The following is a 24301-nucleotide window of genomic DNA, read 5'->3' on the forward strand; positions in this document are numbered from 1 at the left end:
CCATTTACTAAGGTAGAATATATAAGAAAGCAGGTTGGGAAAGAAGATTCATATTTGGGAAAGTTGTGTTTAGTTAGATATCAGTTTGACTATATTGTTATGTAGCTCAGGAGAGAGGTCAGGCGTAAAGATAGAAATCTGAGAGTCTGTAGCACAAAGGTGAGTGTTGAAGCTATGAATTTAGAAGTGGTCATTTGGAGAATGCATAGAGATTAAAAAGTGACATGGGGAACGTTCTTTCAGTGTAACAGTGAAGTGATAAACATGGTATGTATAGTTGTTTTTTTTTTTCTTTTTTTTTTAAGTGTAGAAGCAAACAAACTTTAGAGAAAAACTGAAAGGAGTGTGGTACAGAATCTAAGGCAAGTGTTTCAAGGAGGGAATGTCCAATGTTAACTCTAAAAAAATGCCCTTGGATGATAGGGATAGAAGCTGGTGGAATGAGATACAGAAAAAAAAAAGGAAGTGGGAGAAAAAAATGTGGAATTCTGTTTCTAGATTTTGGGCTCTTCGTGAAAGTTAGATATAAAGGTTTGAGAATTGGGATTTAAGGATAGGTAAAGTTATATTTATAAGTGAATGGATAGTGCTAGCAGAGGAGAGTCTTAGAAAATAAATGTTAGGCTCATAACAGTGACAGTGCCAATCTTCAACAAATAGAGTGATACTTCTTGTTTTAAGTTTGAGTAGAAGGCACTTCTACTCAGTAAAGATAGGAATATAGTTAAATTTACAGAGAATGGAGTTAATTGATGGAGTTCAAACTTGATGGCTCTAGTTTCTCTGTGAAAAAAGAAGCAGGGTATTTAGGAAGCTCCAGAGAATGGACTGGAGGAGTATTAAATAGTGTCAAAGGTTTTCAGTAGCTAATGTTAGGAATGGAATCAAGACAGAGACAAGGAAAGAAGTTTCTAATTAGCAATGAGTGTTTGCAAGTATAAATCAGAAGTAGCACTAATCCGCAAGGTGTTGTGATTTTTTTTTGTTTGTTTCCTGTATACTTTATTATTGAGTATATGTGGAAAAGGTGTATGTTCTAAGTGTAATAGGACTGATAATCTTCAGAAGAGGTGCTTCATAAAGAATGCAATTGTCAGTATTTTTAATGTATTATCTTATATTCAAAACATAAATAGTGACCTTATTTCTAACCAATCAAGTTGTCAATGAAATATACTGAGCCTACGATCTCAAATCTAAAAGTTTTCAGGAAAGGAGATCTTTCTCATAGGCAATATAGGATATTTTCCAAGATAATTTGCTGCGTTCCGATAAAAGTGGCCAACATTCTAATTAAGCTACAACAAAATTTTTAACTAGTATAAATTATTTTATGAATCAAAGTATATCAGTTTTCTTTATGGGGACTGACAGAGTATTTGCAGTTTCATTGAACACCTGTTCATGTCACTACCATTTAGAGAGCAGAATGATTATGGTTAAAGTTTTATACATATATATCAGATTGGGAAAATAATCTTTGATGGAAAAAGTTATCACCAAGAATCTTACATTTTGTGTAGAGAATTGAAATTATTTGATGCTACTAATTGTTCTTTTACTCTAATAACAGAAATGTATTAATTATTTTTATTAATCAGTTTCATTGCTATAAAGAAATACCTGAGGCTGAGTAATTTATAAAGAAAAGAGGTTTATTTTGGCTTATGGTTCTATAGGGTATATAGGAAGTATGGTGCTGGCATCTGCTTCCAATGAGGGCCTCAGGAAGCTTACAATCATGGTGGAAGGTGAATGGGAGGCAGACAAGTCATATGGTGAGGGAGGGAGCAGGAGACAGAAGGAGTGGTCCCACAACCAGATCTCATGTGAACTGTATGAGCAAGAAGTCACTCATCATCAAAGGGATGACACTAAGCCATTCAGGAGGGAATGGCCACCATGATCCCAATACCTCCCAGAAACCCCTATCTCTACCATTGGGGATTACATTCCAACATAAGATTTGGAGGGGACAAGCATCCAATGATACCATAATTTAACTATAATGCCTGTAAGACCTTGTGAACATTTTATTAGTTTATGTATACCAATAGATTACCAAGTTTAAAATATCTTTTGGAAATACTTTCATGAAAGATAAAAATTATTAATTATATTTTCTTTATACAGGGAACAACCTATGAAGAGGAAATTAATAATATTCAATATATTACTTCAAAAATTAATGCAATTCTGGCTCATAATTCACCAGTTTTGATTGTTCAAAGATGGATACGTGGTTTCTTAGTTAGAAAAAATTTGAGGTACGTTTTGTTTTCTTTACCATTTGAATATATATAAGAAGGTGAAGAAATAAGTGATCAAAAGTCAATTCTCCAATAATTTGCATTTTTGTATTCTCTATCATCAAAATGATATAGTCTGTTTAACCTAACTTTAAGAAAAATACCACAGACTCTATAGTAACATAATATTTAGAATAATCAACATTTGATATTTTATTTTTTTCTTTTCAATTTACCATATAAATACAAATGTAAGCCATGGATTATATAATGGGATACAATAGAAATATAAACATGGAACATATATGGAAGATTTTATATTTTGTTTAGATGCAAATACAATTTTGCTGAGACATCTGCTACCACATCAATCTTATATTGTCCTTTATTTAGTTATCTTTTCCTTTTTTCTTGTTCCTTGCATTCCTTTTCAGTAGCTAAGCTTTACAAATAAATGAAAACCTTTTTTTTTTTTTTTTTTGCTAGAATTTCTTAACATTGTACTTGCAGAGATAAGATAGGATACTCTGTCATCAATTTATAGTATTGGTCATACCAAACGTCAAACATATGAAAAACTAAATGAAAATTTTCATATAGCTTATTCTAAATGGTAAAATTCAGAAGATAGAAATGAAATTTGGTCCTGAAATATAGATAGGATTAACATAGATCTGGAATAAGAAAATGGACATTTGTTGGTAAAGCAATATTAGGAAGTTTCACTGAAATGAGATTCAACATTCTGTGGTAAGATAGACACAATGAGACACAATGCCCTCCAGCATAAACCAATATATGCTAAATCATAGGTGGCAATAGTCTTGATAAAGAGAAACAAGTATGAGGAATAAATAGCAAAACTGACCGTAAATACAGTGCCTCTGACTTCTGAGGAAGTGGTTCCACATAATTTTCACACTGAGGTCAAAATATGAGAGAACATAATTTCACATTGGAGACAAGTCAAATTATCTGAGTAAAGGAGGTGCAAAAGAATCAATCAGGCAGTTGCTGAAAATACCTATTTAAAATATTAATTCTGTCTTTATTGTGCATTTGAATTCAATGTGCTCTTTATATTAAATACAGATCTAATTGAAGGATATTGTTTTTGGTTTATACCCCAGGGATTTTTTTCTCTGGTAGAATGAAAGTTCTCACTGACGCTCATGTAACATGAGATAAAAACTTTGTTTATGGGAAGAATCTTTAAAAACTAAGCATGTATGAATAGAATTTGAGAGTTTTGCAGGAAGAGATTTTAATAATAATATATGACAGGGTTCAAGACAAACTGATTTGTATTTTCTCTCTCTTTAAAGCTCTGTTCTATTAGGCACATTACTTACCTACTCTGGGCTTGAATTCCTTTATCTGTAAAACTGTAAAGAACAGGGGCTAATAACAGTACTTATTTCTATTTTTTGTGGGAATTGAGATGATCAATATAATGCTCTTAGCACCTAGCAAAAGTAGATATTACATTCTTATTAGCTATTAATTTTTAATTTTTAATTTTTTGAGATGGAGTCTCGCTCTGCCTCCCAGTCTGGAGTGCAGTGGCACGATCTCGGCTCACTGCAAGCTCCGCCTCCTGGGTTCACGCCATTCTCCTGCCTCAGCCTCCCAAGTAGCTGGGACTACAGGCACCCGCCACCATGCCCGGCTAATTTTTTGTATTTTTAATAGAGATGGGGTTTCACAGTGTTAGCCAGGATGGTCTCGATCTCCTGACCTCCTGATCTGCCCGCCTCAGTCTCCCAAAGTACTGGGATTACAGGCGGTGTGAGCCACCGCACCTGGCCTTAAAAATTTAATTATTATTGTTGTTGTTATATTTAGTGGTCTCTGTGTTGTTTGGTACCATGGGAAATTTCTCTTGGATTTCTTGCTCCCTTCCAGCATACACAGAGTAATCTTTCAAAAATACAGATTTAATCATTTTATTCACCAACTGAAAGTCCTCCAGTGGCTTTCAATTTGTTTAGGACAAATGTTTGGAATATTGCCTCTTTGATGTGTTTCACATACTTTTACTGACATCACAAGCTCTTACCATACTGTATTATAGTCATCTCTATAATTAACTATATCTCCTTATGTACAATACGCTGTATGAGACTGTATCTCTGTTTTCCACTCTGTATCTTTAGCATGTAACAGAATGCCTGACACATGTTAGGTGCTCAAAATATTTTCTGAATTGATTAATACATCAATAAATGGAGAGATAGTGGGAGCTGAAATCAGATCTGGATTCATTCATGGAAAGGTGAAAGTAAGAATTAGGAAATATGAAGAGCTCCCCTCAGAGGCAACTATAGATTCCCACAACCTAGTGTCTGAGTGATTAGTCCTTTTGTGTGTCTATTTATAGGCATGAGAAATGTCTCCCCAGACCCAAATATTTTATACTTTGAAAGTTTCAACTGAAAGTACTTGAAATATATATGGCCAAAATTTATAAAATTATGATGATTAATGCTATTATCTTTTAGAGTGGTAGTATTTCTAGTGTGGGTGATTGCATATAAGGAAAGTATACTTTTATTCTTAGAATGAAATGTGATTAGATTGATAGCCTCCTAAACCTACGTAAAGGCAGCTATATTGAGATCATAGGGAGGATTATTGGTTGCGTCGATGGGTTGTGAAAAAGGAAAAAGAATGGAAAAGAATATAGGAAACAAACATTTATTGAATGTGCAATATATGTAAAGCACCATATTAGGTACATTAATCCATTTTATTATTTAATAAAACAGAGCTTTTGAGTCTTTTTGTATTTTCTGTTTTACAGATGAAACATTGAGAGTTTAAACTTGGTGGGGAAGCTAATATATGAATCAATATCAGACAGCTATTTTGTGTTGGGCATTTGTGGTCAGTTATGAAAAGATGAAACTGCATGTAAATACATATCAGATTCTGGTGTTTACCTTTTTTCCAAATTCCATGCTCCTTTTACTTTTCTAACAACACTGCTGAAGTCAGCGTTTCCAAACAGCTCTAGTTCTTTCAGTAAGGAATGGTATTTGGAAACTAAGATATAGAAACTAGATGTATTCATTGCTATTGGGGTATCATTATTTTAGCCTATTTCAGCGGGCAGAATATGGATTATTCTTTCCATCATAAATTCATGTTAACACCTCAAATGTTTATCCAACACAGAGGGTTCTTCACTGCTTTCATTCAACATTATACTTCCCTTTGAATTGTGGTTGCCAACATTATTAATTTTACTCATTAGCTTAATCCTACAATATACACAAAAGAGTTTCGAAGTCGCTATTACATACAACTATCAACAACGTATTTAATACAATTCAAGATTTGTTGCAGGATTTTTTTAATCATTATTAGACTGGAGATATGTTGTCAAAATACTTTGTTGAATAGTTATTCATATTTGTAGTGATAGTACTTTTTCTACTGATTTTATTTTTAATTTTAAAAATATTTCTTATTTTAGTCTATTTCACTTAGGAAATTTTTTGTTGTTTTCATTTATAATTATAATCCTTCTGGTTTAGTCTTTACATATAAAATGAGTTTTTAAATACTGATTTTTTTCTGATTTCTATCACTGTATTTCTACATTTGCTCTTATATGTCTTATATAATTTTCTTGCTATCTTTTTGTTCATTTTGAAATAATAGGTTGTAATTTTATTTTTATTTTTTATAAGCTTCACTTTCTGGCCTGCTTTCATTGTCTACGATGATGTTGTTATGCTCTTTATTTTCTTTTTATTATTATTCTGTAAAGGATGAGATAGTGTTTTTTCTGCATTGCTGGTTCTATAAAATTAGTTTTTCTGAACTTTAAGAAGAAGCTTTTCTTTTTTCAGGATTTAAAACTACTCCTATTGTGTTTGTGTAGTATCCACAATATCATGGTTCTCTTTATGGTATCTCTGGCTCTGGTTCCTATCACTTGTTAATGTGGATATTTTTCTGTCTCTTTTCACTATTTTTCTCTGCTAATCAATTAGGATTCTATTCCCAGGAAATTCTCCTCACTTTGGGCTTTGACCTGTAAGAGAGTTTTGGCTGGTTAGTTTTGGGGGTGTAGAGTCCCAGAATGCTTCAGAGCCTTTAGATCTTACCATAGATTTTTCGATTTATTGTATTCACACACTAACGCCCATCCCCCCACTCCAAATTTAGCTCCTGTTCTTACTATTTGTTTTGTTTCTTCCATCAAATGCCTCATTACTTTCATCTGTTTCCTCCTGAATAATTGCTAACACAGCAGTGGGCTTACAGTTGTCAATGCTTTTTCCCCATTTATTCACATTTTGGATTTCCTGAGGATACTTTGTCACATGGTACTGTTGTAGAAATTCAAAAATTTTGCCTTCTAGTTGTTATGTCTGTTTTTATGAAAGAATCTGGAGAAATTAGAAAACTATGTCACTGCCATAACTATTATCCCACAGTACATTTAAAAAGTAGTGTTTACATGTTAAAAGCATTATTCAGGCTGAGGTGGGTGGATCACGAGGTCAAGAGATCGAGAGAATTCTGGCTAAAATGGTGAAACCCCTCTCTATGAAAAATACAAAAATTAGCTGAGCGTGGTGGTGCACACCTGTAGTCCCAGCTACTCAGGAGGCTGACTCCATCTCAAAAAAAAAAAAAAAAAAAAAAAAAGAAAAGAAAAAAAAAGCATCATTCAATAACTATGTCTGACAAACTAAATTTCTGTGACTTTCACATTTTAGGTGATTTTTATTAAATAAATATTTATTTCTTAAAATATATAAGATGGGGATAAATGAAATATGCTATAGTTATATCATCAGAGGTATGATTAGGGGAACTTGGATATTTAAGTATCACAAGAGTAAATTTAAGGCAATTCAAATGGTTGACCTCAAATTGTTGAATATTTTCTGTATGTAAAATAGACAAAAAAATCAGGTATAGTGAGTGTAAGTTTTAGAAAGACAAATTTCAGCTTATTTTCCAAGAAAAATGTTTAACTCTGATTGTCTGATTGTATGGTTGCAAATTTCTTTTTGCAGGTATTGTTAATGTAGGAACCATCTAAATGCTAGGGCTTAATAAACTAGGTTTTAGCAGAAGCGAGAGTTTACTATATGAAAAGTCTAAGATACTTAGACTGCATTTTCCAGTGAATATGATTAAAATACATTAATATACATATTGGAAAATAATAGCAAAATAGTACGTTATCTTATCCAATGAGGAGCAAGAGAAGGAGGCACATAATCATCACTATATATGACAATTTCCTGAAAGCTTTAGTAAATTTGATAATTAAAAGAAGAAGAAATAATGTATTTGTATGTTTACTTATTCAATTCAGTTCTATGTAAGAGGGATCCCCAATATCTTGGCCTAAACTCGGCAGAAGTTTTGTTTTTTGTTTTTTTTTGTTGTTGTTGTTGTTGAGACAGAGTCTCGCTTTGTTGCCCAGGCTGGAGTGCAGTGGCTGGATCTCAGCTCACTGCAAGCTCTGCCTCCCAGGTTTACGCCATTCTCCTGCCTCAGCCTCCTGAGTAGCTGGGACTACAGGTGCCCGCCACCTCGCCCAGCTAGTTTTTTATATTTTTTAGTAGAGACAGGGTTTCACCGGGTTAGCCAGGATGGTCTCGATCTCCTGGCCTCATGATCTGCCCGTCTAGGCCTCTCAGAGTGCTGGGATTACAGGCTTGAGCCACCGCGCCCGGCCTAGAAGTTTTGTTTTTAATGTGAGAAGAGTCTGTAGTTCAAGAAGTCCAGGCCTGTGACAAAAGGCCAAAATCAAGGCACAAAATCAAGGACCCAACCTTCCTCTAACTTTTCAATGTACCTTTCTAATTTGTGTGTTTTATCTTCAAGGTCATTTATGCTCAGAATGGCTGCCAGAGTTCCAATCTTTACATCTGATTGTATGCTGGAAGATGGGCAATACTGAGTGGCAGAAAGGGGCACATCTCCCCGTTATAACAGCAATTTTAATCACCCTTATTGGATTTACTGCATTTCCCTTTTCCTACATTTCCTTGGCCAGAATTCCCCTTTCCTACATTTCCTTGGCTAGAATTTAGTTATATGGGTACACTGGCAGCTAAGAAATAGGGTCTTTTATCTGATCTCTTTGTCATCTGTATGAAATTTGGCTACCGTTACTAAGTATTAAAAAGAGAATTGGAATTGAGTGGTGTCAGGCAGTTTCTGCCACAGAGTATTTGAAAGCAAAAGACAAAATAATAATTATTGCCTAGCTGCTATGAATGCATGTACGAACAAAGGAGAAAGGCTAGCATATCAAGAATCTAAGCATCTGTCCCATGAAGATAGAAAAATAGCAGAAATTATACCCAAACAGAGTAAAGGGGAATAAGAAAAGTAGTATCAGAAATGAATGAAATGGAATACAAATATACAATAAACATGAGAAAATGCACAAGAAAAAGTTAATATATTTAAGAGTTCATTATTTATGGAGAGAAATTGGTAGTACTCCAGCAAGACTGATAAAGAGAAAGTAAAAATATAAATTACCAACATAAAGAATTTAAAAAGGCACATTGCTATAGGTCTACACATATTAAAGTGAATAAAGAACTTTATACCAAAAATTACAATTTTTTATGTGATATGAAAAAATTCTGTGAAGAAACACAATTTTCAAGCTCACAAAGGAAGAAATAAAAATACTAAATAGTTGTACATATATTAAAAAGTTGAACACATTCTTGAAATTCTTTTCACAAAGAGACATTGAGCCTGGATGAACTTACTGATGAATGATTCTATATGTGTAAGGAAAATATAATGCCATCTTACATAAATTTCTCAGAGAGTAAAGGAAAATACTTGACATGTTATTTTGAGAGATCAACAAAACCTTAATACTAAAGTCTTACAAAGACTTTACAAGAAAGAACATTTCAGGTCAGTATCATGAATACAAATGTAAAAATCATGAATACAATATTAGAAAATTAGATCCAATGATACAGAAAAAATAATAATACCTTATAACCAATTTAAGTTTATTCCAGGAATACAAGGTTAGTTTAACATTAGAAAATCACTTATATTAACAGAATAAAAGAGGAAAATAACACCATGGGCATTCCTCACTTTTGCCCCGAACCATGTTGATGAAAATGTGTGCCTATTTATTATAAGCCAGTTGTGTCCTCACTTCACATGGTTTCAAGGTAACTAAGATTTGATCTTATTTGATCTCATCTCACATGTGGTAGGTATAATTCCTAGGTGACCCACATGGCTTTTGTTCCCTGGTGTTACTCGCATGATCATGTTATGTTGCAGGACAAATTATATTATGCTAATTATGGTCAAATAAATTATGCTGAGACTACTCCACTACACCTACCAGATTCAAAGTCAAAGCACCCTATCCAACCAACACTATAGATACATCTATAACAAAAAATACTTCCCTACAAAAAATTAGAAGAAACAGCTGTTAACACCAGATGTCCAAATGTCAATGTAAGGACACAAGAAATATGAAAAAGCAGGAAACATAATGCCTCCAAAGAAACACAATAATTCTCTATAAACAGATTCCAAAGGAAAAAAATGTATTTGAAATGCCTGAAAAATTTTTTTCATGATTTTAAAGGAACTCAGTGAGATATAAAAGAACACGGTTAAGCAATACAAAGAAATCAGAAAAGCAATTCATGAATTCTTGAATGAGAAATTTAAAGTGACCAAATTCTCACATTTTGAAAGACTCAGAAGAAGAGATGGACAAAGATGTAGAAAACCTATTTAATGAAATAATAGCTGAAAACATCTTAAGTCTTGCAAAACATATAGACCTACATACAGAAAGCTTAAAAGTCCTCAAAAAGATTCAACCCCAAAAGGTCTTCTCAATGGCACAGTATAGTTAAACTGACAAAAGACAAAAGCAGAGAGAATTCTAGAGACAGCAAGAGAAAGGCATCCAGTCACATTTAAGGAAATCCCCCTCAGACTAACAGTTAAAACTGTATCCAAAACATGTTTTTATCAATAATGCATGCCTTTTAAATTAAATTAAGTTTTCTGACACTTTCACTTTATTTTATGGACATTGTGTTGATATTGGAAAGCTCTCCAGAAATGATTAGCATTTTGACATAAAATCATTATTCTCTACTATAATTGTCAGGGTAGCAACCTGTGTTATTAAATATCAAATTAACTGGATTTGAAAAATACCTTAAAATGTTTTATTTATCATGAGTTAGAATCTTTCATGGTTGATCAGAGAAAAAGAGTAGATAAAAAGAGAAAAATTTATTTATTTCATATGGAGTTTTTTTTAGAATTTTCTTGCTGCCTGTATAATGATAAGCATAGAAAATTGTAGAGATTAAGTGTACTTGCCGGAGGCGGTGGCTCACGCCTGTAATCCCAGCACTTTGGGAGGCCAGGGTGGGTGGATCACAAGGTCGGGAGATCGAGACCATCCTGACTTACACAGTGAAACCCCGTCTCTACTAAAAATACAAAAATTAGCCGGGCGTGGTGGCGGGCGCCTGTAGTCCCAGCTACCCGGGATGCTGAGGCAGGAGAATGGCGGGAACCCGGGAGGCGGAGCTTGCAGTGAGCCGAGATCGCGCCACTCACTCCAGCCTGGGTGACAGAACAAGACTGCGTCTCAAAAAAAAAAAAAAAAAAAAAAAAAAAGACGAGATTAAGTGTACCAAGTTAAATTTGCTTTTTAATTTTTATTGTTCATAGGCAATTCTTTTCTTTTGATACAGAGTCTTACCTGTAGTCCAGGAAGGAGTGCAATGGCATTATCTAAGCTCACGGCAACCTCCACCTTCCTGGGCTCAAGTGATTCTTCCACCTCAGCCTCCTGAGTGGCTGGGACCACAGGCACACATTGCCATGCCTGGCTCATTGTTGTATTTTTTGTAGAGATGGAGTTTCATAATGTTGCCCAAGCTGGCCTTCAACTCCTGGGCTCAAGCAATCTGCCTGCCCTGTCCTCCTAAAGTGCTGAGATTACAAGTGTGAGCCGCCTCAGCTGACCAATTATAGGGAATTCTTATAAAGACTATTTTATTTATTATAAAACAATATTAACTATTTAGGTCTAATCAACTGTCCTACTTACTGTGAAATTTTTGGTGTTATTCAAAGTTGACAGTGGATTAGAATCATCAGATAATGTATTCAAGTTCTGGCTTGGCATTGTGTGCCAGACATTTTATGTAATTTACCTGATTTGATCCTATAAACAATCCCAGATAACTTGCCTGAGGTTTCAAAACTTGTAAGTTATAGACACAGGACTCAGGCCCATATTTCATGGATCATAACCAAATAAAATAAAATAAAATAATTTGTATTATTCTGCTAGCACTTCCTAGATCTTGGGAAAATATTATTTCTTAATAAAATTTTCATAGCAAAGTTATGAAATTATATACAAATGTGCACTACCTGCCTTATAGGCATGATACAATTATTAATTTTTATCGATCAGTTCATTCTACAAGTATTTAGTGAATGCTTCATTCTACAAGTATTTATTGAGTGCCTACCATAGGTTAGGCCCTTTCTAGGTCCTGAAGATACAACAGTGGACAAAACATTTAAATTCACTGCCTTTGTGGTGTTTATATTTTAATAGAATTATTATTTTCACATATATAGTGGCATATAATGGGACATTATAATGGTATGCTAACATTGTATATGATTTTACATTATAAATAACATAATTATTTTATTCCTAATAGATTATTTTTGCTGAAATACAGTCATGCACTGCTTAATGACAAGGTTACCTTCTAAGAAATGTGTTGTTAGGTGATTTTGTCATTGTGTGAACACCATAGAGAGTACTTAGACAAACTTAGGTTGTAGAGTCTACGACACACCTGGGCTGTGTGGTATAGCCTAGGTGGTGTAGCCTATTTGTAGCCTAGGCCACAAATCTGTATAGAATGTTACTATATTAAATTTTGTAGGCAATTGTGACCTAATGATAAGTATTTGTATATCTAAATATAGAAAAGAGAGGAAAAACGTGGTAATATAATTTCATGGGGACAACCAGTGTATATTCAGTTTGTCATTGACTGGAACATCATTATATGGCATATAACTATATACTTTGTAGGAAGTTTTAAATGTACACTTGTCTTTATTAAGTCATTTAATCCTCACAGCAGTTCTGTGAGATAAATATTACTTCATAGATATGATAGAGAAAATTGAGGATTTATTTTTGAAAGTAGGTAAAAAGAAGAGAAAATACTACATTTAAATACTTAATACAAATATAATTAAGAAAAAACTAAGTAATTCATTATATTTTAGTGGTGGAATATTTTACAAAACTCTTTCCAAATTTGGATTGTAGGCCTAGTATACTTGTATTGTCTTTCCGATTATGTGGTTGATGAATAGCTAATGAGTTATTTCTTTCATAATTGATTAAAGCAAGTAATTTTTAAAATCCTGACATAAAAGTTTAGAAGATTAGATTATGTAGTATCTGGAGTTCTTACTCGCAAACAGCAGAAACTAACTGTAAATGACTTAGACAATAATAGAATTGGTTAGAGGCTTATTCAGGAAGCTCACCAAAAATTCAGGAAGACACAGTAACTAGCCTTGGGAAAATGAACAGCAGCAAGAAGCATGGCAGAGCCAACTCCAGACAGCGTTCCTAATTTTCTGTTATTATTAGCTACTTGTCTCCCCATTATTCTGTTGCAGCTGTCATGAGTGCCCTTTTGCTGTCCTTGTGCTTTTGGATTGTCCCTAAAAAGTAAAAATCCAGGGAGAAAGCACCGAATTGGTTAAGCTAAGTCATATGACTGTTGCCTTAGCTGTTAGGAAAATGGAAAATGGAATTTGTTTTCTGAAGTCATTCATGCGCTAGTGATAACAACATTAGTAGAAGTACCCAAAATGGAAGGATTTTCAGATGTTGTCTACCTCTACTAAATATACATTAAATTATTTTTGTATGTATAGACCATATTATCATAATAAGCAAGACTGATATGGGGTCTCTATAATATTTCTGTAGGTAAAAATATTTTAAATATAATTTAAAATTGTACATGTATGTGTGTCTGTATGTGCATTTATTTTTCATTTTTCCTCAAAAATTTCTAAGGCAGAATGGTAGAAAAATGTGTGTGTGTGTGTGTGTGTGTGTGTGTACACATACATGGATGAATTAGAATAAAATATGGATATAAGGTTGGGAAACTACAGTCCGCAGGAAAAATCTGATATAGACTGTGCATAAGGGATAATAGTTTTTATAATTTAAAAGGATTGTTAAGAAAAAAGAAAAATATGCTATAGAACATATATACACTCTAACGTCTACATATTTACTAATTAGCTTTTTATAGAAAAAGTTTGTTAACCGTGACTGATACAGAAGATACAATGGAGATAATGTGATAAATGGTTTTTTTGCTGTGTGGGTGTGTGTGTGTGTGTGTGTGTGTGTGTGTGTGTTTTTGTGGACTGTTACAGGCCTCTGAATTTGAGGCTTACTTGAAGCTGTGTCCAAGAAAGTGAAAAAATAAATACAACTTTTTTTCTGATTTTTAAGTTGATAGAAAAATATCAATCTAGTTTCCTTGAAATATAAAATCTATTGAAAATAAAGGAATGTTTCATGTTAAACTGGACTCCAGAAATTTGTTCTAGATTAAGTTTTCAGATAACTAACTTAGAAATCTGCATTGTTGATTACTTGGGCAGTATTTGATATGTGGATATCCTGGGATCATGCCAAATGTGGTTGCAAATAAGACTTCTTGTCAAATGAAGGGACACTGATTATAATCTAGGAAATTAGACCAAAGGTCAGGACTAGGAAGTTAGCTAATCGGTCTATCAAAGTTAAGGGCACCTTGTTAAGGAGAAAAGAGAAAAAACAAGAGCTACTAACTGAAAGGTGCCCACATAGGTAAAGAATAAATGGATCATAGTTGATTCTGAGGCCAAAATTTTAAACACCAACATATATATATGCATTTTAAATGTACATCATTACTGCTTTGCTAGTTCTTAAAGGAATATAAATTATTATAAGATAATACTCAAAATAGCATTATCACAACTTATATGAATCAGGAAATGATTAGTCTCGTTTAAAATTACTGACATTAAAGATTTACTTTAAGTAAATGCGCTAGTGATAACAACATTAGTAGAAGTACCCAAAATGGAAGGATTTTCAGATGTTGTCTACCTCTACTAAATATACATTAAATTATTTTTGTATGTATAGACCATATTATCATAATAAGCAAGACTGATATGGGGTCTCTATAATATTTCTGTAGGTAAAAATAAAACATTTATGATGTACTTAATATAATTTGTTAATATGAAAGCATTACAGGCAACTTTTTAGTAATATATCTGATATGTCAATGGTAGTTACCATAGCTATCTGGGGAGTACATTTTGAGACTTAATTTTGGAATTATGAGATAAAAAGTTATAATATATAATACATAAAAGGTATTATAATTTGTTATAGTAAGTTGTGTAATTGTGAATGCTGAGTGTGTTCAACAATGATATTATTACTTATGTATAATGAAGATTAGGTTAATTCCTACCTTAAATGTTAGGTATATTAAAGATACCAGTAGCACAAGTTCCTTAAAGAAAATTATATTTTAAATAATAAATTTATGCCAACATTTGCATGAAAAATGTTTAATAAGGTGAATTTCCTGGATATATACAATATTTAAAATATTGTCTAGCTTTGCATATGGTAGGGATTGTTAACCATCTGTTAAGACAAAGTACAAATTCAAGGCAATACTATGTAAAATTTGCATCTTCAAAATTTACCTTACTTTGTTTAATGCTATCTTGAAACACGGATGTGCTTCTTTCTTCTACTATTTGTCAACCAAAAATTATCTTTATTAGAATGCTATTAAGGAATCAATAACATTTTATGACTGGGTAAACAATTTTAATAATTAAATATTATCTATAAAATAAGGTCTCACATTCATCTTACCAGTTGAATAATGATCCTTCTGAAGTTGTCAGAAATGGACTGAATTGTTTCCTTATTTAAAGTTTATTCCAAATAATTTTAATTGCACTAATACTTTGCAAAATATTTTGACTCCTTTGAAACTCAGAATAAAAAATATATGTTTATATTAGTCTTATTAGAAAGTAGTTTTCTATTTTTCAGAAGCGGTACTAGAAGCAGAATATTTTGTGTGTTTACTTTCTTTCAAAATGAATGGGTTTCTACATAGGTACACATGCAAGACAGCTTTATTGCTATCTTCTTGTTCTCATTAGACTTACTGGAAGATTGGTGGCATAAAAAGGTGGGTGGACTCATTCCAATAATCTGTGGGTCTTCCTGCACTTAAGGCAAGTATAGTACATCCATCAGCAGGTTTCAGGAGCTGCAAAAATAAGTGGCATGGCCTTGATGCATGCCCTGATGATTCAAGCTGTAACAGCATGATCACTTCTGTCTGCCTTCTTTATGGATTCAGGTAAGTATAGCCCTGACTCTTTTAAGCAAACATTTCTGGCCATTCCAGGAATAAGTACCCTTTAAAAATACAAAATTCACATGAAATTGTATACAACAGATGACACTGAAATTTAAGCTACTTTAACAGTCAGCTGTATATCTGTGACTTTTACATAGGCTTTGGCTACCTATTCTAACGATGGTTTGGCCACCTAATTTGCAAAGTCAGAAAGTCACATTACAATGCAGTATTTCCTTAGTTTAAGTGGACTGGGTGTGGTGTGATTAATTCTGCTTTGGTAAAGTAGGTAAACACTATTAGGAGGAGAATATGCTAAAATTGAAGCTTTAACAATTCCTGAGTAATATGTGGATTTCATTATCTCATTTGAAGTGATAATTAATAATTTGAGAAGCAGTATTTTTAGTAAAGTGGAAGTATTGGTGATACTATGGATGTGAATAGAAACTGGTACAGCTACTGTGGGAAAAATGTGAAGGTTCCTAAAGTAACTTAAAATAGTACTACCATATGATGCAACGATTCAACCCCAGTCTTTCCAACTCAAAGGAAATGAAATCACCACCTTGTAAAGATGGCTGCACTCCCACGTTCATTGCAACATTATTCACAATAGCCAAGATACAGAATCAATGCAAATGTCCATCAAGGAATAAACAGATAAAGAAATTGTTAAATAAGTTTGTGTATATGTATGTATGTGTGTGTGTATAAATGAAATATTACTCAGAATAATAATATTCAGCGCCTTTAAAAAGAATGAGAATTCTTTAGGGGAAGAAGTGGTAATTCTCAGTTTAATCTCTCCAGGATTAAATTATAAAACTGCTTTTGACTTGATATTCCAGTTATCTTTTAATAGTGGAAAACAGAAGTACACTAGGAAAATTTTTCCTAAAGCAACAAAATGAGTCCAATATTTTACCAAAATAATATTGTTTGTGTTTTTTTCTTAGTTTTATATAACTCATAATTTTGGATAAAAGTGACATAAAATTGTAAAAAATTAGAAGAACATTTTTATCAAACAAAATATGTATCTAATACATATTTAGAAATAAAAAGTATTGGGTTAAATTATCTGCATCTTAAAAATACCAGATGTTAATAAATAATTATTGAATAAATCAATGTCTACATTGGTGTGTTCAAAATGTTACATTTAGAAATTTTAATATTTTTAGAAACAATTCAAACAATATATCTGTCAATTCATATTTTCTAGATACTGTTTTTGTGGCAATACAGGCAAACTGAATTTTTTTTTCTTGGAAAAGCCATAGTCATGCTTTTGTGTAAAATATTAGGTCAAACCGTGTTTTACTGATGCAACATTGCCATCTAACCATGCTTATTTTTAGAATCATCAACTTATTTGTATTTTGAATTGATAATCTAGCATGTACTATTAAGAAACTGAAGTATATTTTTAAAAATTTACTATTGGAGATATAAATTAGAATAGACAACAAGAACTGAGCTACAAATTTAGTTTTGATCATCTTGGCAGCCAAAGAAAACCTAGTTCGGTGATGTTAGTATATTAGTTGCTTGATGTGTCTTAAATGCTTTAGGTGTTTTAGGTGTTGAGAATACAAAAAGATGCAAATTATGGTTCCTAATCATAAGAAGATAATAGTTCAGTTATAGAGACAAACACACACAGTATTTTATCTACTATGATAAATATTACAGTAGACAAATATTCACCCAACTTTGTGGGCATACAGTTAAGTCTCGTTGGGTGAGGTTGTCAAGAAAGACTTCATAGAGGTTATATTACACGAATTTTTTCAAAAATTTAAAAATTTCAGCAAGTATGGAATGTATGTATGTTTTTACATTGGAAGGCATGTGGTGCCAGAAGAGTGGGATTAGTTGTAAAGGGTTTAATTCTAGTCGAACTATAGGATGTGTAAAGTTATTGAGGTACGGAAGGACATTTCACATTAATATGATAATAACTTATTTGGTGTGAAAATACCTTAGGGCAGGGGAAATAAGCTTAATTGCCTTGTAGTGGGAAATCGTGTCCTATATGATTGCAGTCCTTTGACTTTGAATTTCATTGAGATTTGCTTATGGCCCATGCTTTTCACCTGTGCTTAAAAAAAAGTGTCCTCAATAGTTATTGGCTAGCATATTGTTTGTATTTCTATTAGGTCACTGGTTAGGTGGTGTTCAACTATTCTATTCCTTATTAATTTTGAGATTACTAGATTTATCAGTCACTGGGAGAAGTGCACTTATGTCTCTCACTGTGATTGTAGATGTATTATTATTTCATTATAGTTAGGTCTTGTTTTATGTATTTTGAACTATGATATTAGTTGCATAAAAATTTTAAATCATGTCAATCTGTCCATTGAACCTTTTATCTTTATGAAATGACTGTCAATTCATCTAGTAATCTTTATGGCTTAAAGTTTACTTTATCAAATATATTTGCACTGGCTTGTTTTATATTTAATTTTTGCATGTTTATTTTCTATCCATTTGGTTATCGGTTATAATCGTTCTGTATATTTATCTTTATCTATCTCATAAATAGCAGAGTTTGTTTTTTTAAATCAAGTGATAATTTTTTATATGAGCTATCATATTTGGACTATTCACATTAAATGCTATTCCTGATGTTTGGGGTATTAAATACATTTTTATTTTTGCTTTTTGCTTTTCTCTCCTGTTCTGCAAATTTTCTTCCTCATATTTCTTGCCTTCTTTGGAATTTAGTTTTTATTATTGTATGTTTTCCCCCTCTACTGTTTTGGAAGATACACTCTATATTTCCAATTTTGAAGAATCAGTAATCCTGGCAATTAACATATGCTTATTTACTTTAATATATCTTCATTTAATTAGTACCTTTACTCTTCTTCTTGACCATATAAAAATTTTAGAGCTCCACTTCCATTATATCGCCTTTTCAGCTTTCATGCTATTTTTACATGTACTATAATTTTATCTATGGGTTATAATAAGACATTAATATTGTTATTTTCATATAGTCAGTATTTATATTAAGAAATATTATCCTTTGTTATAAGTAGTGGCAAGCCATTACAAGTGTTTAAGCACAGAAGAGATGTCATGAGATGTTACTCTACAGTTATGTGGAATAAAAATTTTAATGAGGGAAGACTAGAGCCATCAATCCTAGGTTACTAAAATAGTTTAGGTGAGTCATAAGGGCCTGGAATAAAATATAGATGTAGGGATCTGATAAAGGTATTTATGGGTACAATACAGAGAATTTGGTGAGCAAATGGGTAGTGGTTGTTACAGTGAGAAAAAGAAGCATATAATGGATGGCACTAAAAATTGTGGTGTATGCAATTTCATGGATAGTGGCCAGTCCTCACTACTTCCCTTCCTAGCTTCTTGCTTTTTCCTTCCATCCCTTCTTCCCTTCCTTCCTTCTTTCCTTCTTTCTTTCCTTCCTTCCTTCCTTCCTTCCTTCCTTCCTTCCTTCCTTCCTTCCTTCCTTCCTTCCTTCCTTCCTTCCCTCCTTCCTTCCTTCTTTCCACTGAAGAGTTTGAAGTCAAATTATACATTTTATTTCCCCAAAGCCATCATATTTTCATCATTTACAGCTTAACATTTTACATTTATGTGTGTGTGTGTATACATGTTTTTGTGTGTGTTTGTTTATGTATTTATTTATTTATTTTTGCAGAGACAGAGTCTTATTATGTTGCCCAGGCTGGTCTCAAACTCCCAGCCTCAAGTGTTGGCCTCCGAAAGTGTCATATTACAGGCTTGAGCCACCATGCCCAGCTACTCTCATATTTTCTATGATAAGTGTACTGGGGGCTATATTGGAGAGGAAGGGAAGGTGCTGGGAGAGGAACAGATATGTCGTAGATAATTGAATTTCATATGTAACCCAGTTACCTCCTGGAGCCCATGTAGTCCTGGGAGCTATGAAATATGATTTGAGTATAAACATTATCATCTTTAAAATGAAAAATACTCCCACTACAGGTGTAACTGGCAGCATGTTCTGAGTCCAAAAATGTAGTTTCTCAATCCACTTGTTTTGAAACACAGTCTTTGCTGTCTGCTTTCTTGAAAGCAGCCGTAAGAGAGGATTTTTGTTTAAACAAAGGCCATTTCACTCTCCTGAAGAGTTTCACTTGTAGTTTTTCTCCTTTTGTTTCTCATATTGAGACAACAGACATTCAACTTGACATGCCTGGCTGACCTCTGGGTCAAACCCTGCCCATGGGACACCAAAAAATAAGTAAATAGGTCTGGTAATGTATTGAAGGATATTTGGAGACAGTCTGGGAATTTTGGCCCCAGTTTATCCAGAAGGAATAGCTGAAAATAGATTTTTTGTGACCCAGGAGAATTATGAAGTGTGATTTGGCTATAAATGTGATCATCTTTAAAATGAAAAATGCTAAAGGTCTTTATGCTTATCTGTAATGGCCTCTACCCCATACTTGTAATCATACATCCATGTCACATTCCCATTAAATAAAGTCAGGGCCTTGGTTTTCTTTTTTTCTTTTTTCTTTTTTTTGGAAGCAAAAGAGCCAGGTTATTTATTTTATTTCTTTCTTTTCTTCTTCTTCTTCTTTCTTTCTTTCTTTCTTTTTTTTTTTTTTTTTTTTTTGATTATGCTTTAAGTTCTGGGATACATGTGCAGAACATGCAGGTTTGTTATATAGGTATACATGTGCCATGGTGGTTTGCTGCACCCATCAACCCGTCATCTACATTAGGTATTTCTCCTAACGCTATCCTTCACCTACCCCTCCACCCCCTGACAGGCTCCAGTGTTGATGTTCCCCTCCCTGCGTCCATGTGTTCTCATTTTTTAGCTCCAACATATGAGTTGGAGAATATGCAGTGTTTGGTTTTCTGTTCTTGTGTTTGCTGAGAATGATAGTTTCCAGCTTCATCCATATCCCTGCAGAGGACATGAACTCATCCTTTTCTATGGCTGAATAGTATTCCATGTTGTATATGTGCCACATTTTCTTTATCCAGTCTAAGTCTTTGCTATTGTGAACAGTGCTGCAATAAACATACCTGTGCATGTGTCTTTATAGTAGAATGATTTATAATCCTTTGAGTTTATACTCAGTAATGGGATTGCTGGGTCAAATGGTATTTCTCATTCTCAACCCTTGAGGAATTGCCACACTATCTTCCACAATGGTTGAACTAATATACACTCCCACCAATAGTGTAAAAGCATTCCTATATCTCCACAGCCTCACCAGCATCTGTTGTTTCCTGACTTTTTGAAGATCGCCATTTTCTAACTGGCGTGAGATGGTATCTCATTGTGATTTTGATTTGCATTTCTCTAATGACCAGTGATGATGAGCTTTTTTTTCATATGTATGTTGGCCACATAAGTGTCTTCTTTTGAGAAGTGTCTGAAAGATGCTTGTTATATAAAATCTGCAGTAGCAATTTAGGTTGATTGTTTAATTTTAAAAAGTGTTGCAAATAAAATAGGAGTGAATTTAAAAAATTTAAAGAGGGGATTATTTTCTCCCTGTAATTATACTAGATATATTGTCTATTAGGTATATATGATTTTTATTTAGATCATTGTAAAGGCATATCTCCTGCCCCTTAGGAACCAAAAGTTGAAAACAAAAGCAATCATGAATGCAAGAAATAGCCATAAATATTATACTCTTAAAATACTTAACATGTTTTTAACAAACAGCAGTAAAATAATAAACTTAATTCAGTGCTTGAAGATATAAATAAAGAACCATTATGAGGTTCAGCAAATAAGACTCTAAAAGTTTTCTACTTCAACTATTTATGGTTTGAGTTGCAGTATAAAATGAATCAAAATGGTTTTCCCTTTAACCTTAATAATTTCTACTGAATGACTGTGAAAGGAGTGGAAAGAATGAAGAAGGCTAAGGAAATTTTGCATTTACAGTTAGCAAAATAATTACTAAAAACAGGCTTCCCAATCTGCCTCTGAGAAATTGACTGGAATAACCAAAGTAATAGAAAAATTATGAGTGATAGGTAAGAAGGTAGATAAAACTAATTAATGCTCAAATTAAGGAATAATTCCAAAAGCAAAATCAAAGTCCTTGATGAATATATTTCTAATATATATATATATATATATATATAAAATTAGATCTGTTTTTTTATGGATTCTTGAACAATACTTTATTCTTGAAATTGCCATTAAGCTGCTCATTAGGGTTCCAGAGAGGTACCTTGGAATGATGCTCACTGCTGTGCTAAGAAACCTTCTGTGTAGCCACCATCTGGAATGATGGCAAAACTCCTTGGTCTTACAGAATTAATTGGGATGTGTTTCCTTCCCTATTTCTGGAGGAGTATTTGAAAGATTGGTATTGTTTCTTTCTTAAATGTTTAGTAGAATTCACCAGTGAAGCCATCTGGGCCTTGGATTTTATCTATGAGAATATTATAAATTGTGACTTCAATTTCTTTACTTGTTACAGATCTATCTAGGTTTTCTATTTCTTCTTAAGTTAGTTTTGGTAATTAGTGTTTTTTAAGGAATTTGTCCATTTCATCTACATTTTCCAATTTGTTGGCATAATACTATTTCTCATATTTTATTTTTACTTTTTTTTTTTAATTTTTTTTTTTTTTGAGACAGAGTCTCCCTCTGTCGCCCAGGCTGGAGTGCCAGTGGTGCCATCTAGGCTCACTGCAAGCTCCGCCTCCCAGGTTCACTCAATCTTCCTGTCTCAGCCTCCCAAGTAGCTGGGACATGTAGTCTGTTTTTTATTTTGCAATATATGCCTTCTTTTGTTTTACTTAGTTAGCTTACCTAGAGGTTTGCTATTTTGTTGATATTTTAAAGGAATCAAGGATTTTATTGATTTTCTCTACTATTTCTCTAGTTTTTTATTTCACTGATTTCCTTTCTCATTTTTATTCCTTCAATCTTGCTTGCTATGGCATTCCTTTACCTCCCTCTGTCCCCATTCCACCTCAAATTTTTCAAGTGGAAGTTTGGATTTTGATTTGACGTATTTCTTATTTTCTGATATAGACATTTATAGCTGTTTTCATCTAAGCACTGCTTTAGCTACATCTCATAATGTTTTATATGTTGTGTTTTCATTTAACTCAAATAATTTGTAATTGCTTTGGCAATTTATTCTTGTCCCCATGGTTATTTATAAATAATAAATTTATTTACAGATATATTTGAATTTCCAAAATTTTCTTCTGTTGTTGATTTCTCATTTTATCATGATTACTGAACATACTTTGTTGATTTCAATTATTTAAAATTTATTGACTTATTTATAGCCTTGTTTATGAGATATATCCTGGAGAATGTTTCATGTGATTGAGAAGAAACTTCATTCTCTATTATTGGGTGAATTGTTCCATAAACATCAGTTAAGTAAAGTTGATTGATAGGGTTCCTATAATTTGCTATATGTTTGTTGATTTATTGTGTTGTCATTCTGTCTATTATTTAGAGCGTAGCATTAAATTCCACAACTCTTACTCTTGAATTGTCTAATTCTTCCTTCAATTGTGCCACTTTTTACATCATATATTTAGGTCGCATTTTTGTTGGGTGCATACACATTTAGAATTGTTATGTGTACCTGATGAATTGACATTTCCAACACTGTAAAATTTTTGTCTTTGTTTCAGTAACATGTTTTATCTTAAAGTCTGTTTTGTCTGATATTAGTATAGCCACTCCAGCTTCTTATAGTCACTCTTATTAAGGTATTTTTGCATTATTTTAGTTTTAGCTGATTCGCATCTCTGAATTTTAAAGTTTATTTTGTAGACAGATTGTAGTTAGAACTTATATTTTGCTATTTTCAAGTTAATGTGAAAACATTTGTCTATTTATTTATTTATTTATTTATTTGAGAGGGAGTCTCGCTCTGTCACCCGGGCTGGCTGAAGTGCTGTGGCTGGATCTCAGCTCACTGCAAGCTCCGCCTCCCGGGTTTACGCCATTCTCCTGCCTCAGCCTCCCGAGTAGCTGGGACTACAGGCGCCCGCCACCACGCCCGGCTATTTTTTTGTATTTTTTAGTAGAGACGGGGTTTCACCGTGTTAGCCAGGATGGTCTCGATCTCCTGACCTCGTGATCTGCCCGTCTCGGCCTCCCAAAGTGCTGGGATTACAGGCTTGAGCCACCGCGCCCGGCCAAACATTTGTCTTTTAATTGGAATATTTAATCCTTTCTCATTTAAAATTATTATTTATATAGCTGGACTTACATCCACCATTTTTCTTTTGAGTTTTTATATATCACATGTATTTCCCTCTATTACATTCTTTTATATTAAACAGGTATTTTCTAGTTTACCATTTTATTTCTTTCTTGCCTTTTACTGTATTTTTTGTTATTTTCTCAGTGGTTGCTCTATGTACTACAATATGTATCTTATCACATTGTACTTCAAATTAATATTACCTTTATTTCAGTAAAATATAGAACTTTGCTCCAGTATAACTTAAATCTCTCTACCTTCCTTTGCCCTATTGTTGTTCTATATTACATCTATATATGGTAATTTAAACCAA

General features: G+C 33.0%; 1 protein-coding gene across 1 annotated transcript in view; it reads left to right on the forward strand.

Annotated features, from left to right (window-relative positions):
* LRRIQ3 (leucine rich repeats and IQ motif containing 3) overlaps positions 1 to 24301 on the forward strand; it is a 167523-nt gene that overhangs the window by 39913 nt on the left and 103309 nt on the right. Inside the window, exon 4 of the mRNA XM_007978288.3 lies at positions 2134 to 2267. Coding sequence (XP_007976479.3) covers positions 2134 to 2267 — 134 coding nt within the window. The remainder of the gene's footprint in view (positions 1 to 2133; positions 2268 to 24301) is intronic.

This window comes from Chlorocebus sabaeus, chromosome 20, assembly GCF_047675955.1.
Source record: "Chlorocebus sabaeus isolate Y175 chromosome 20, mChlSab1.0.hap1, whole genome shotgun sequence".
Lineage (NCBI taxonomy): Eukaryota > Metazoa > Chordata > Mammalia > Primates > Cercopithecidae > Chlorocebus > Chlorocebus sabaeus.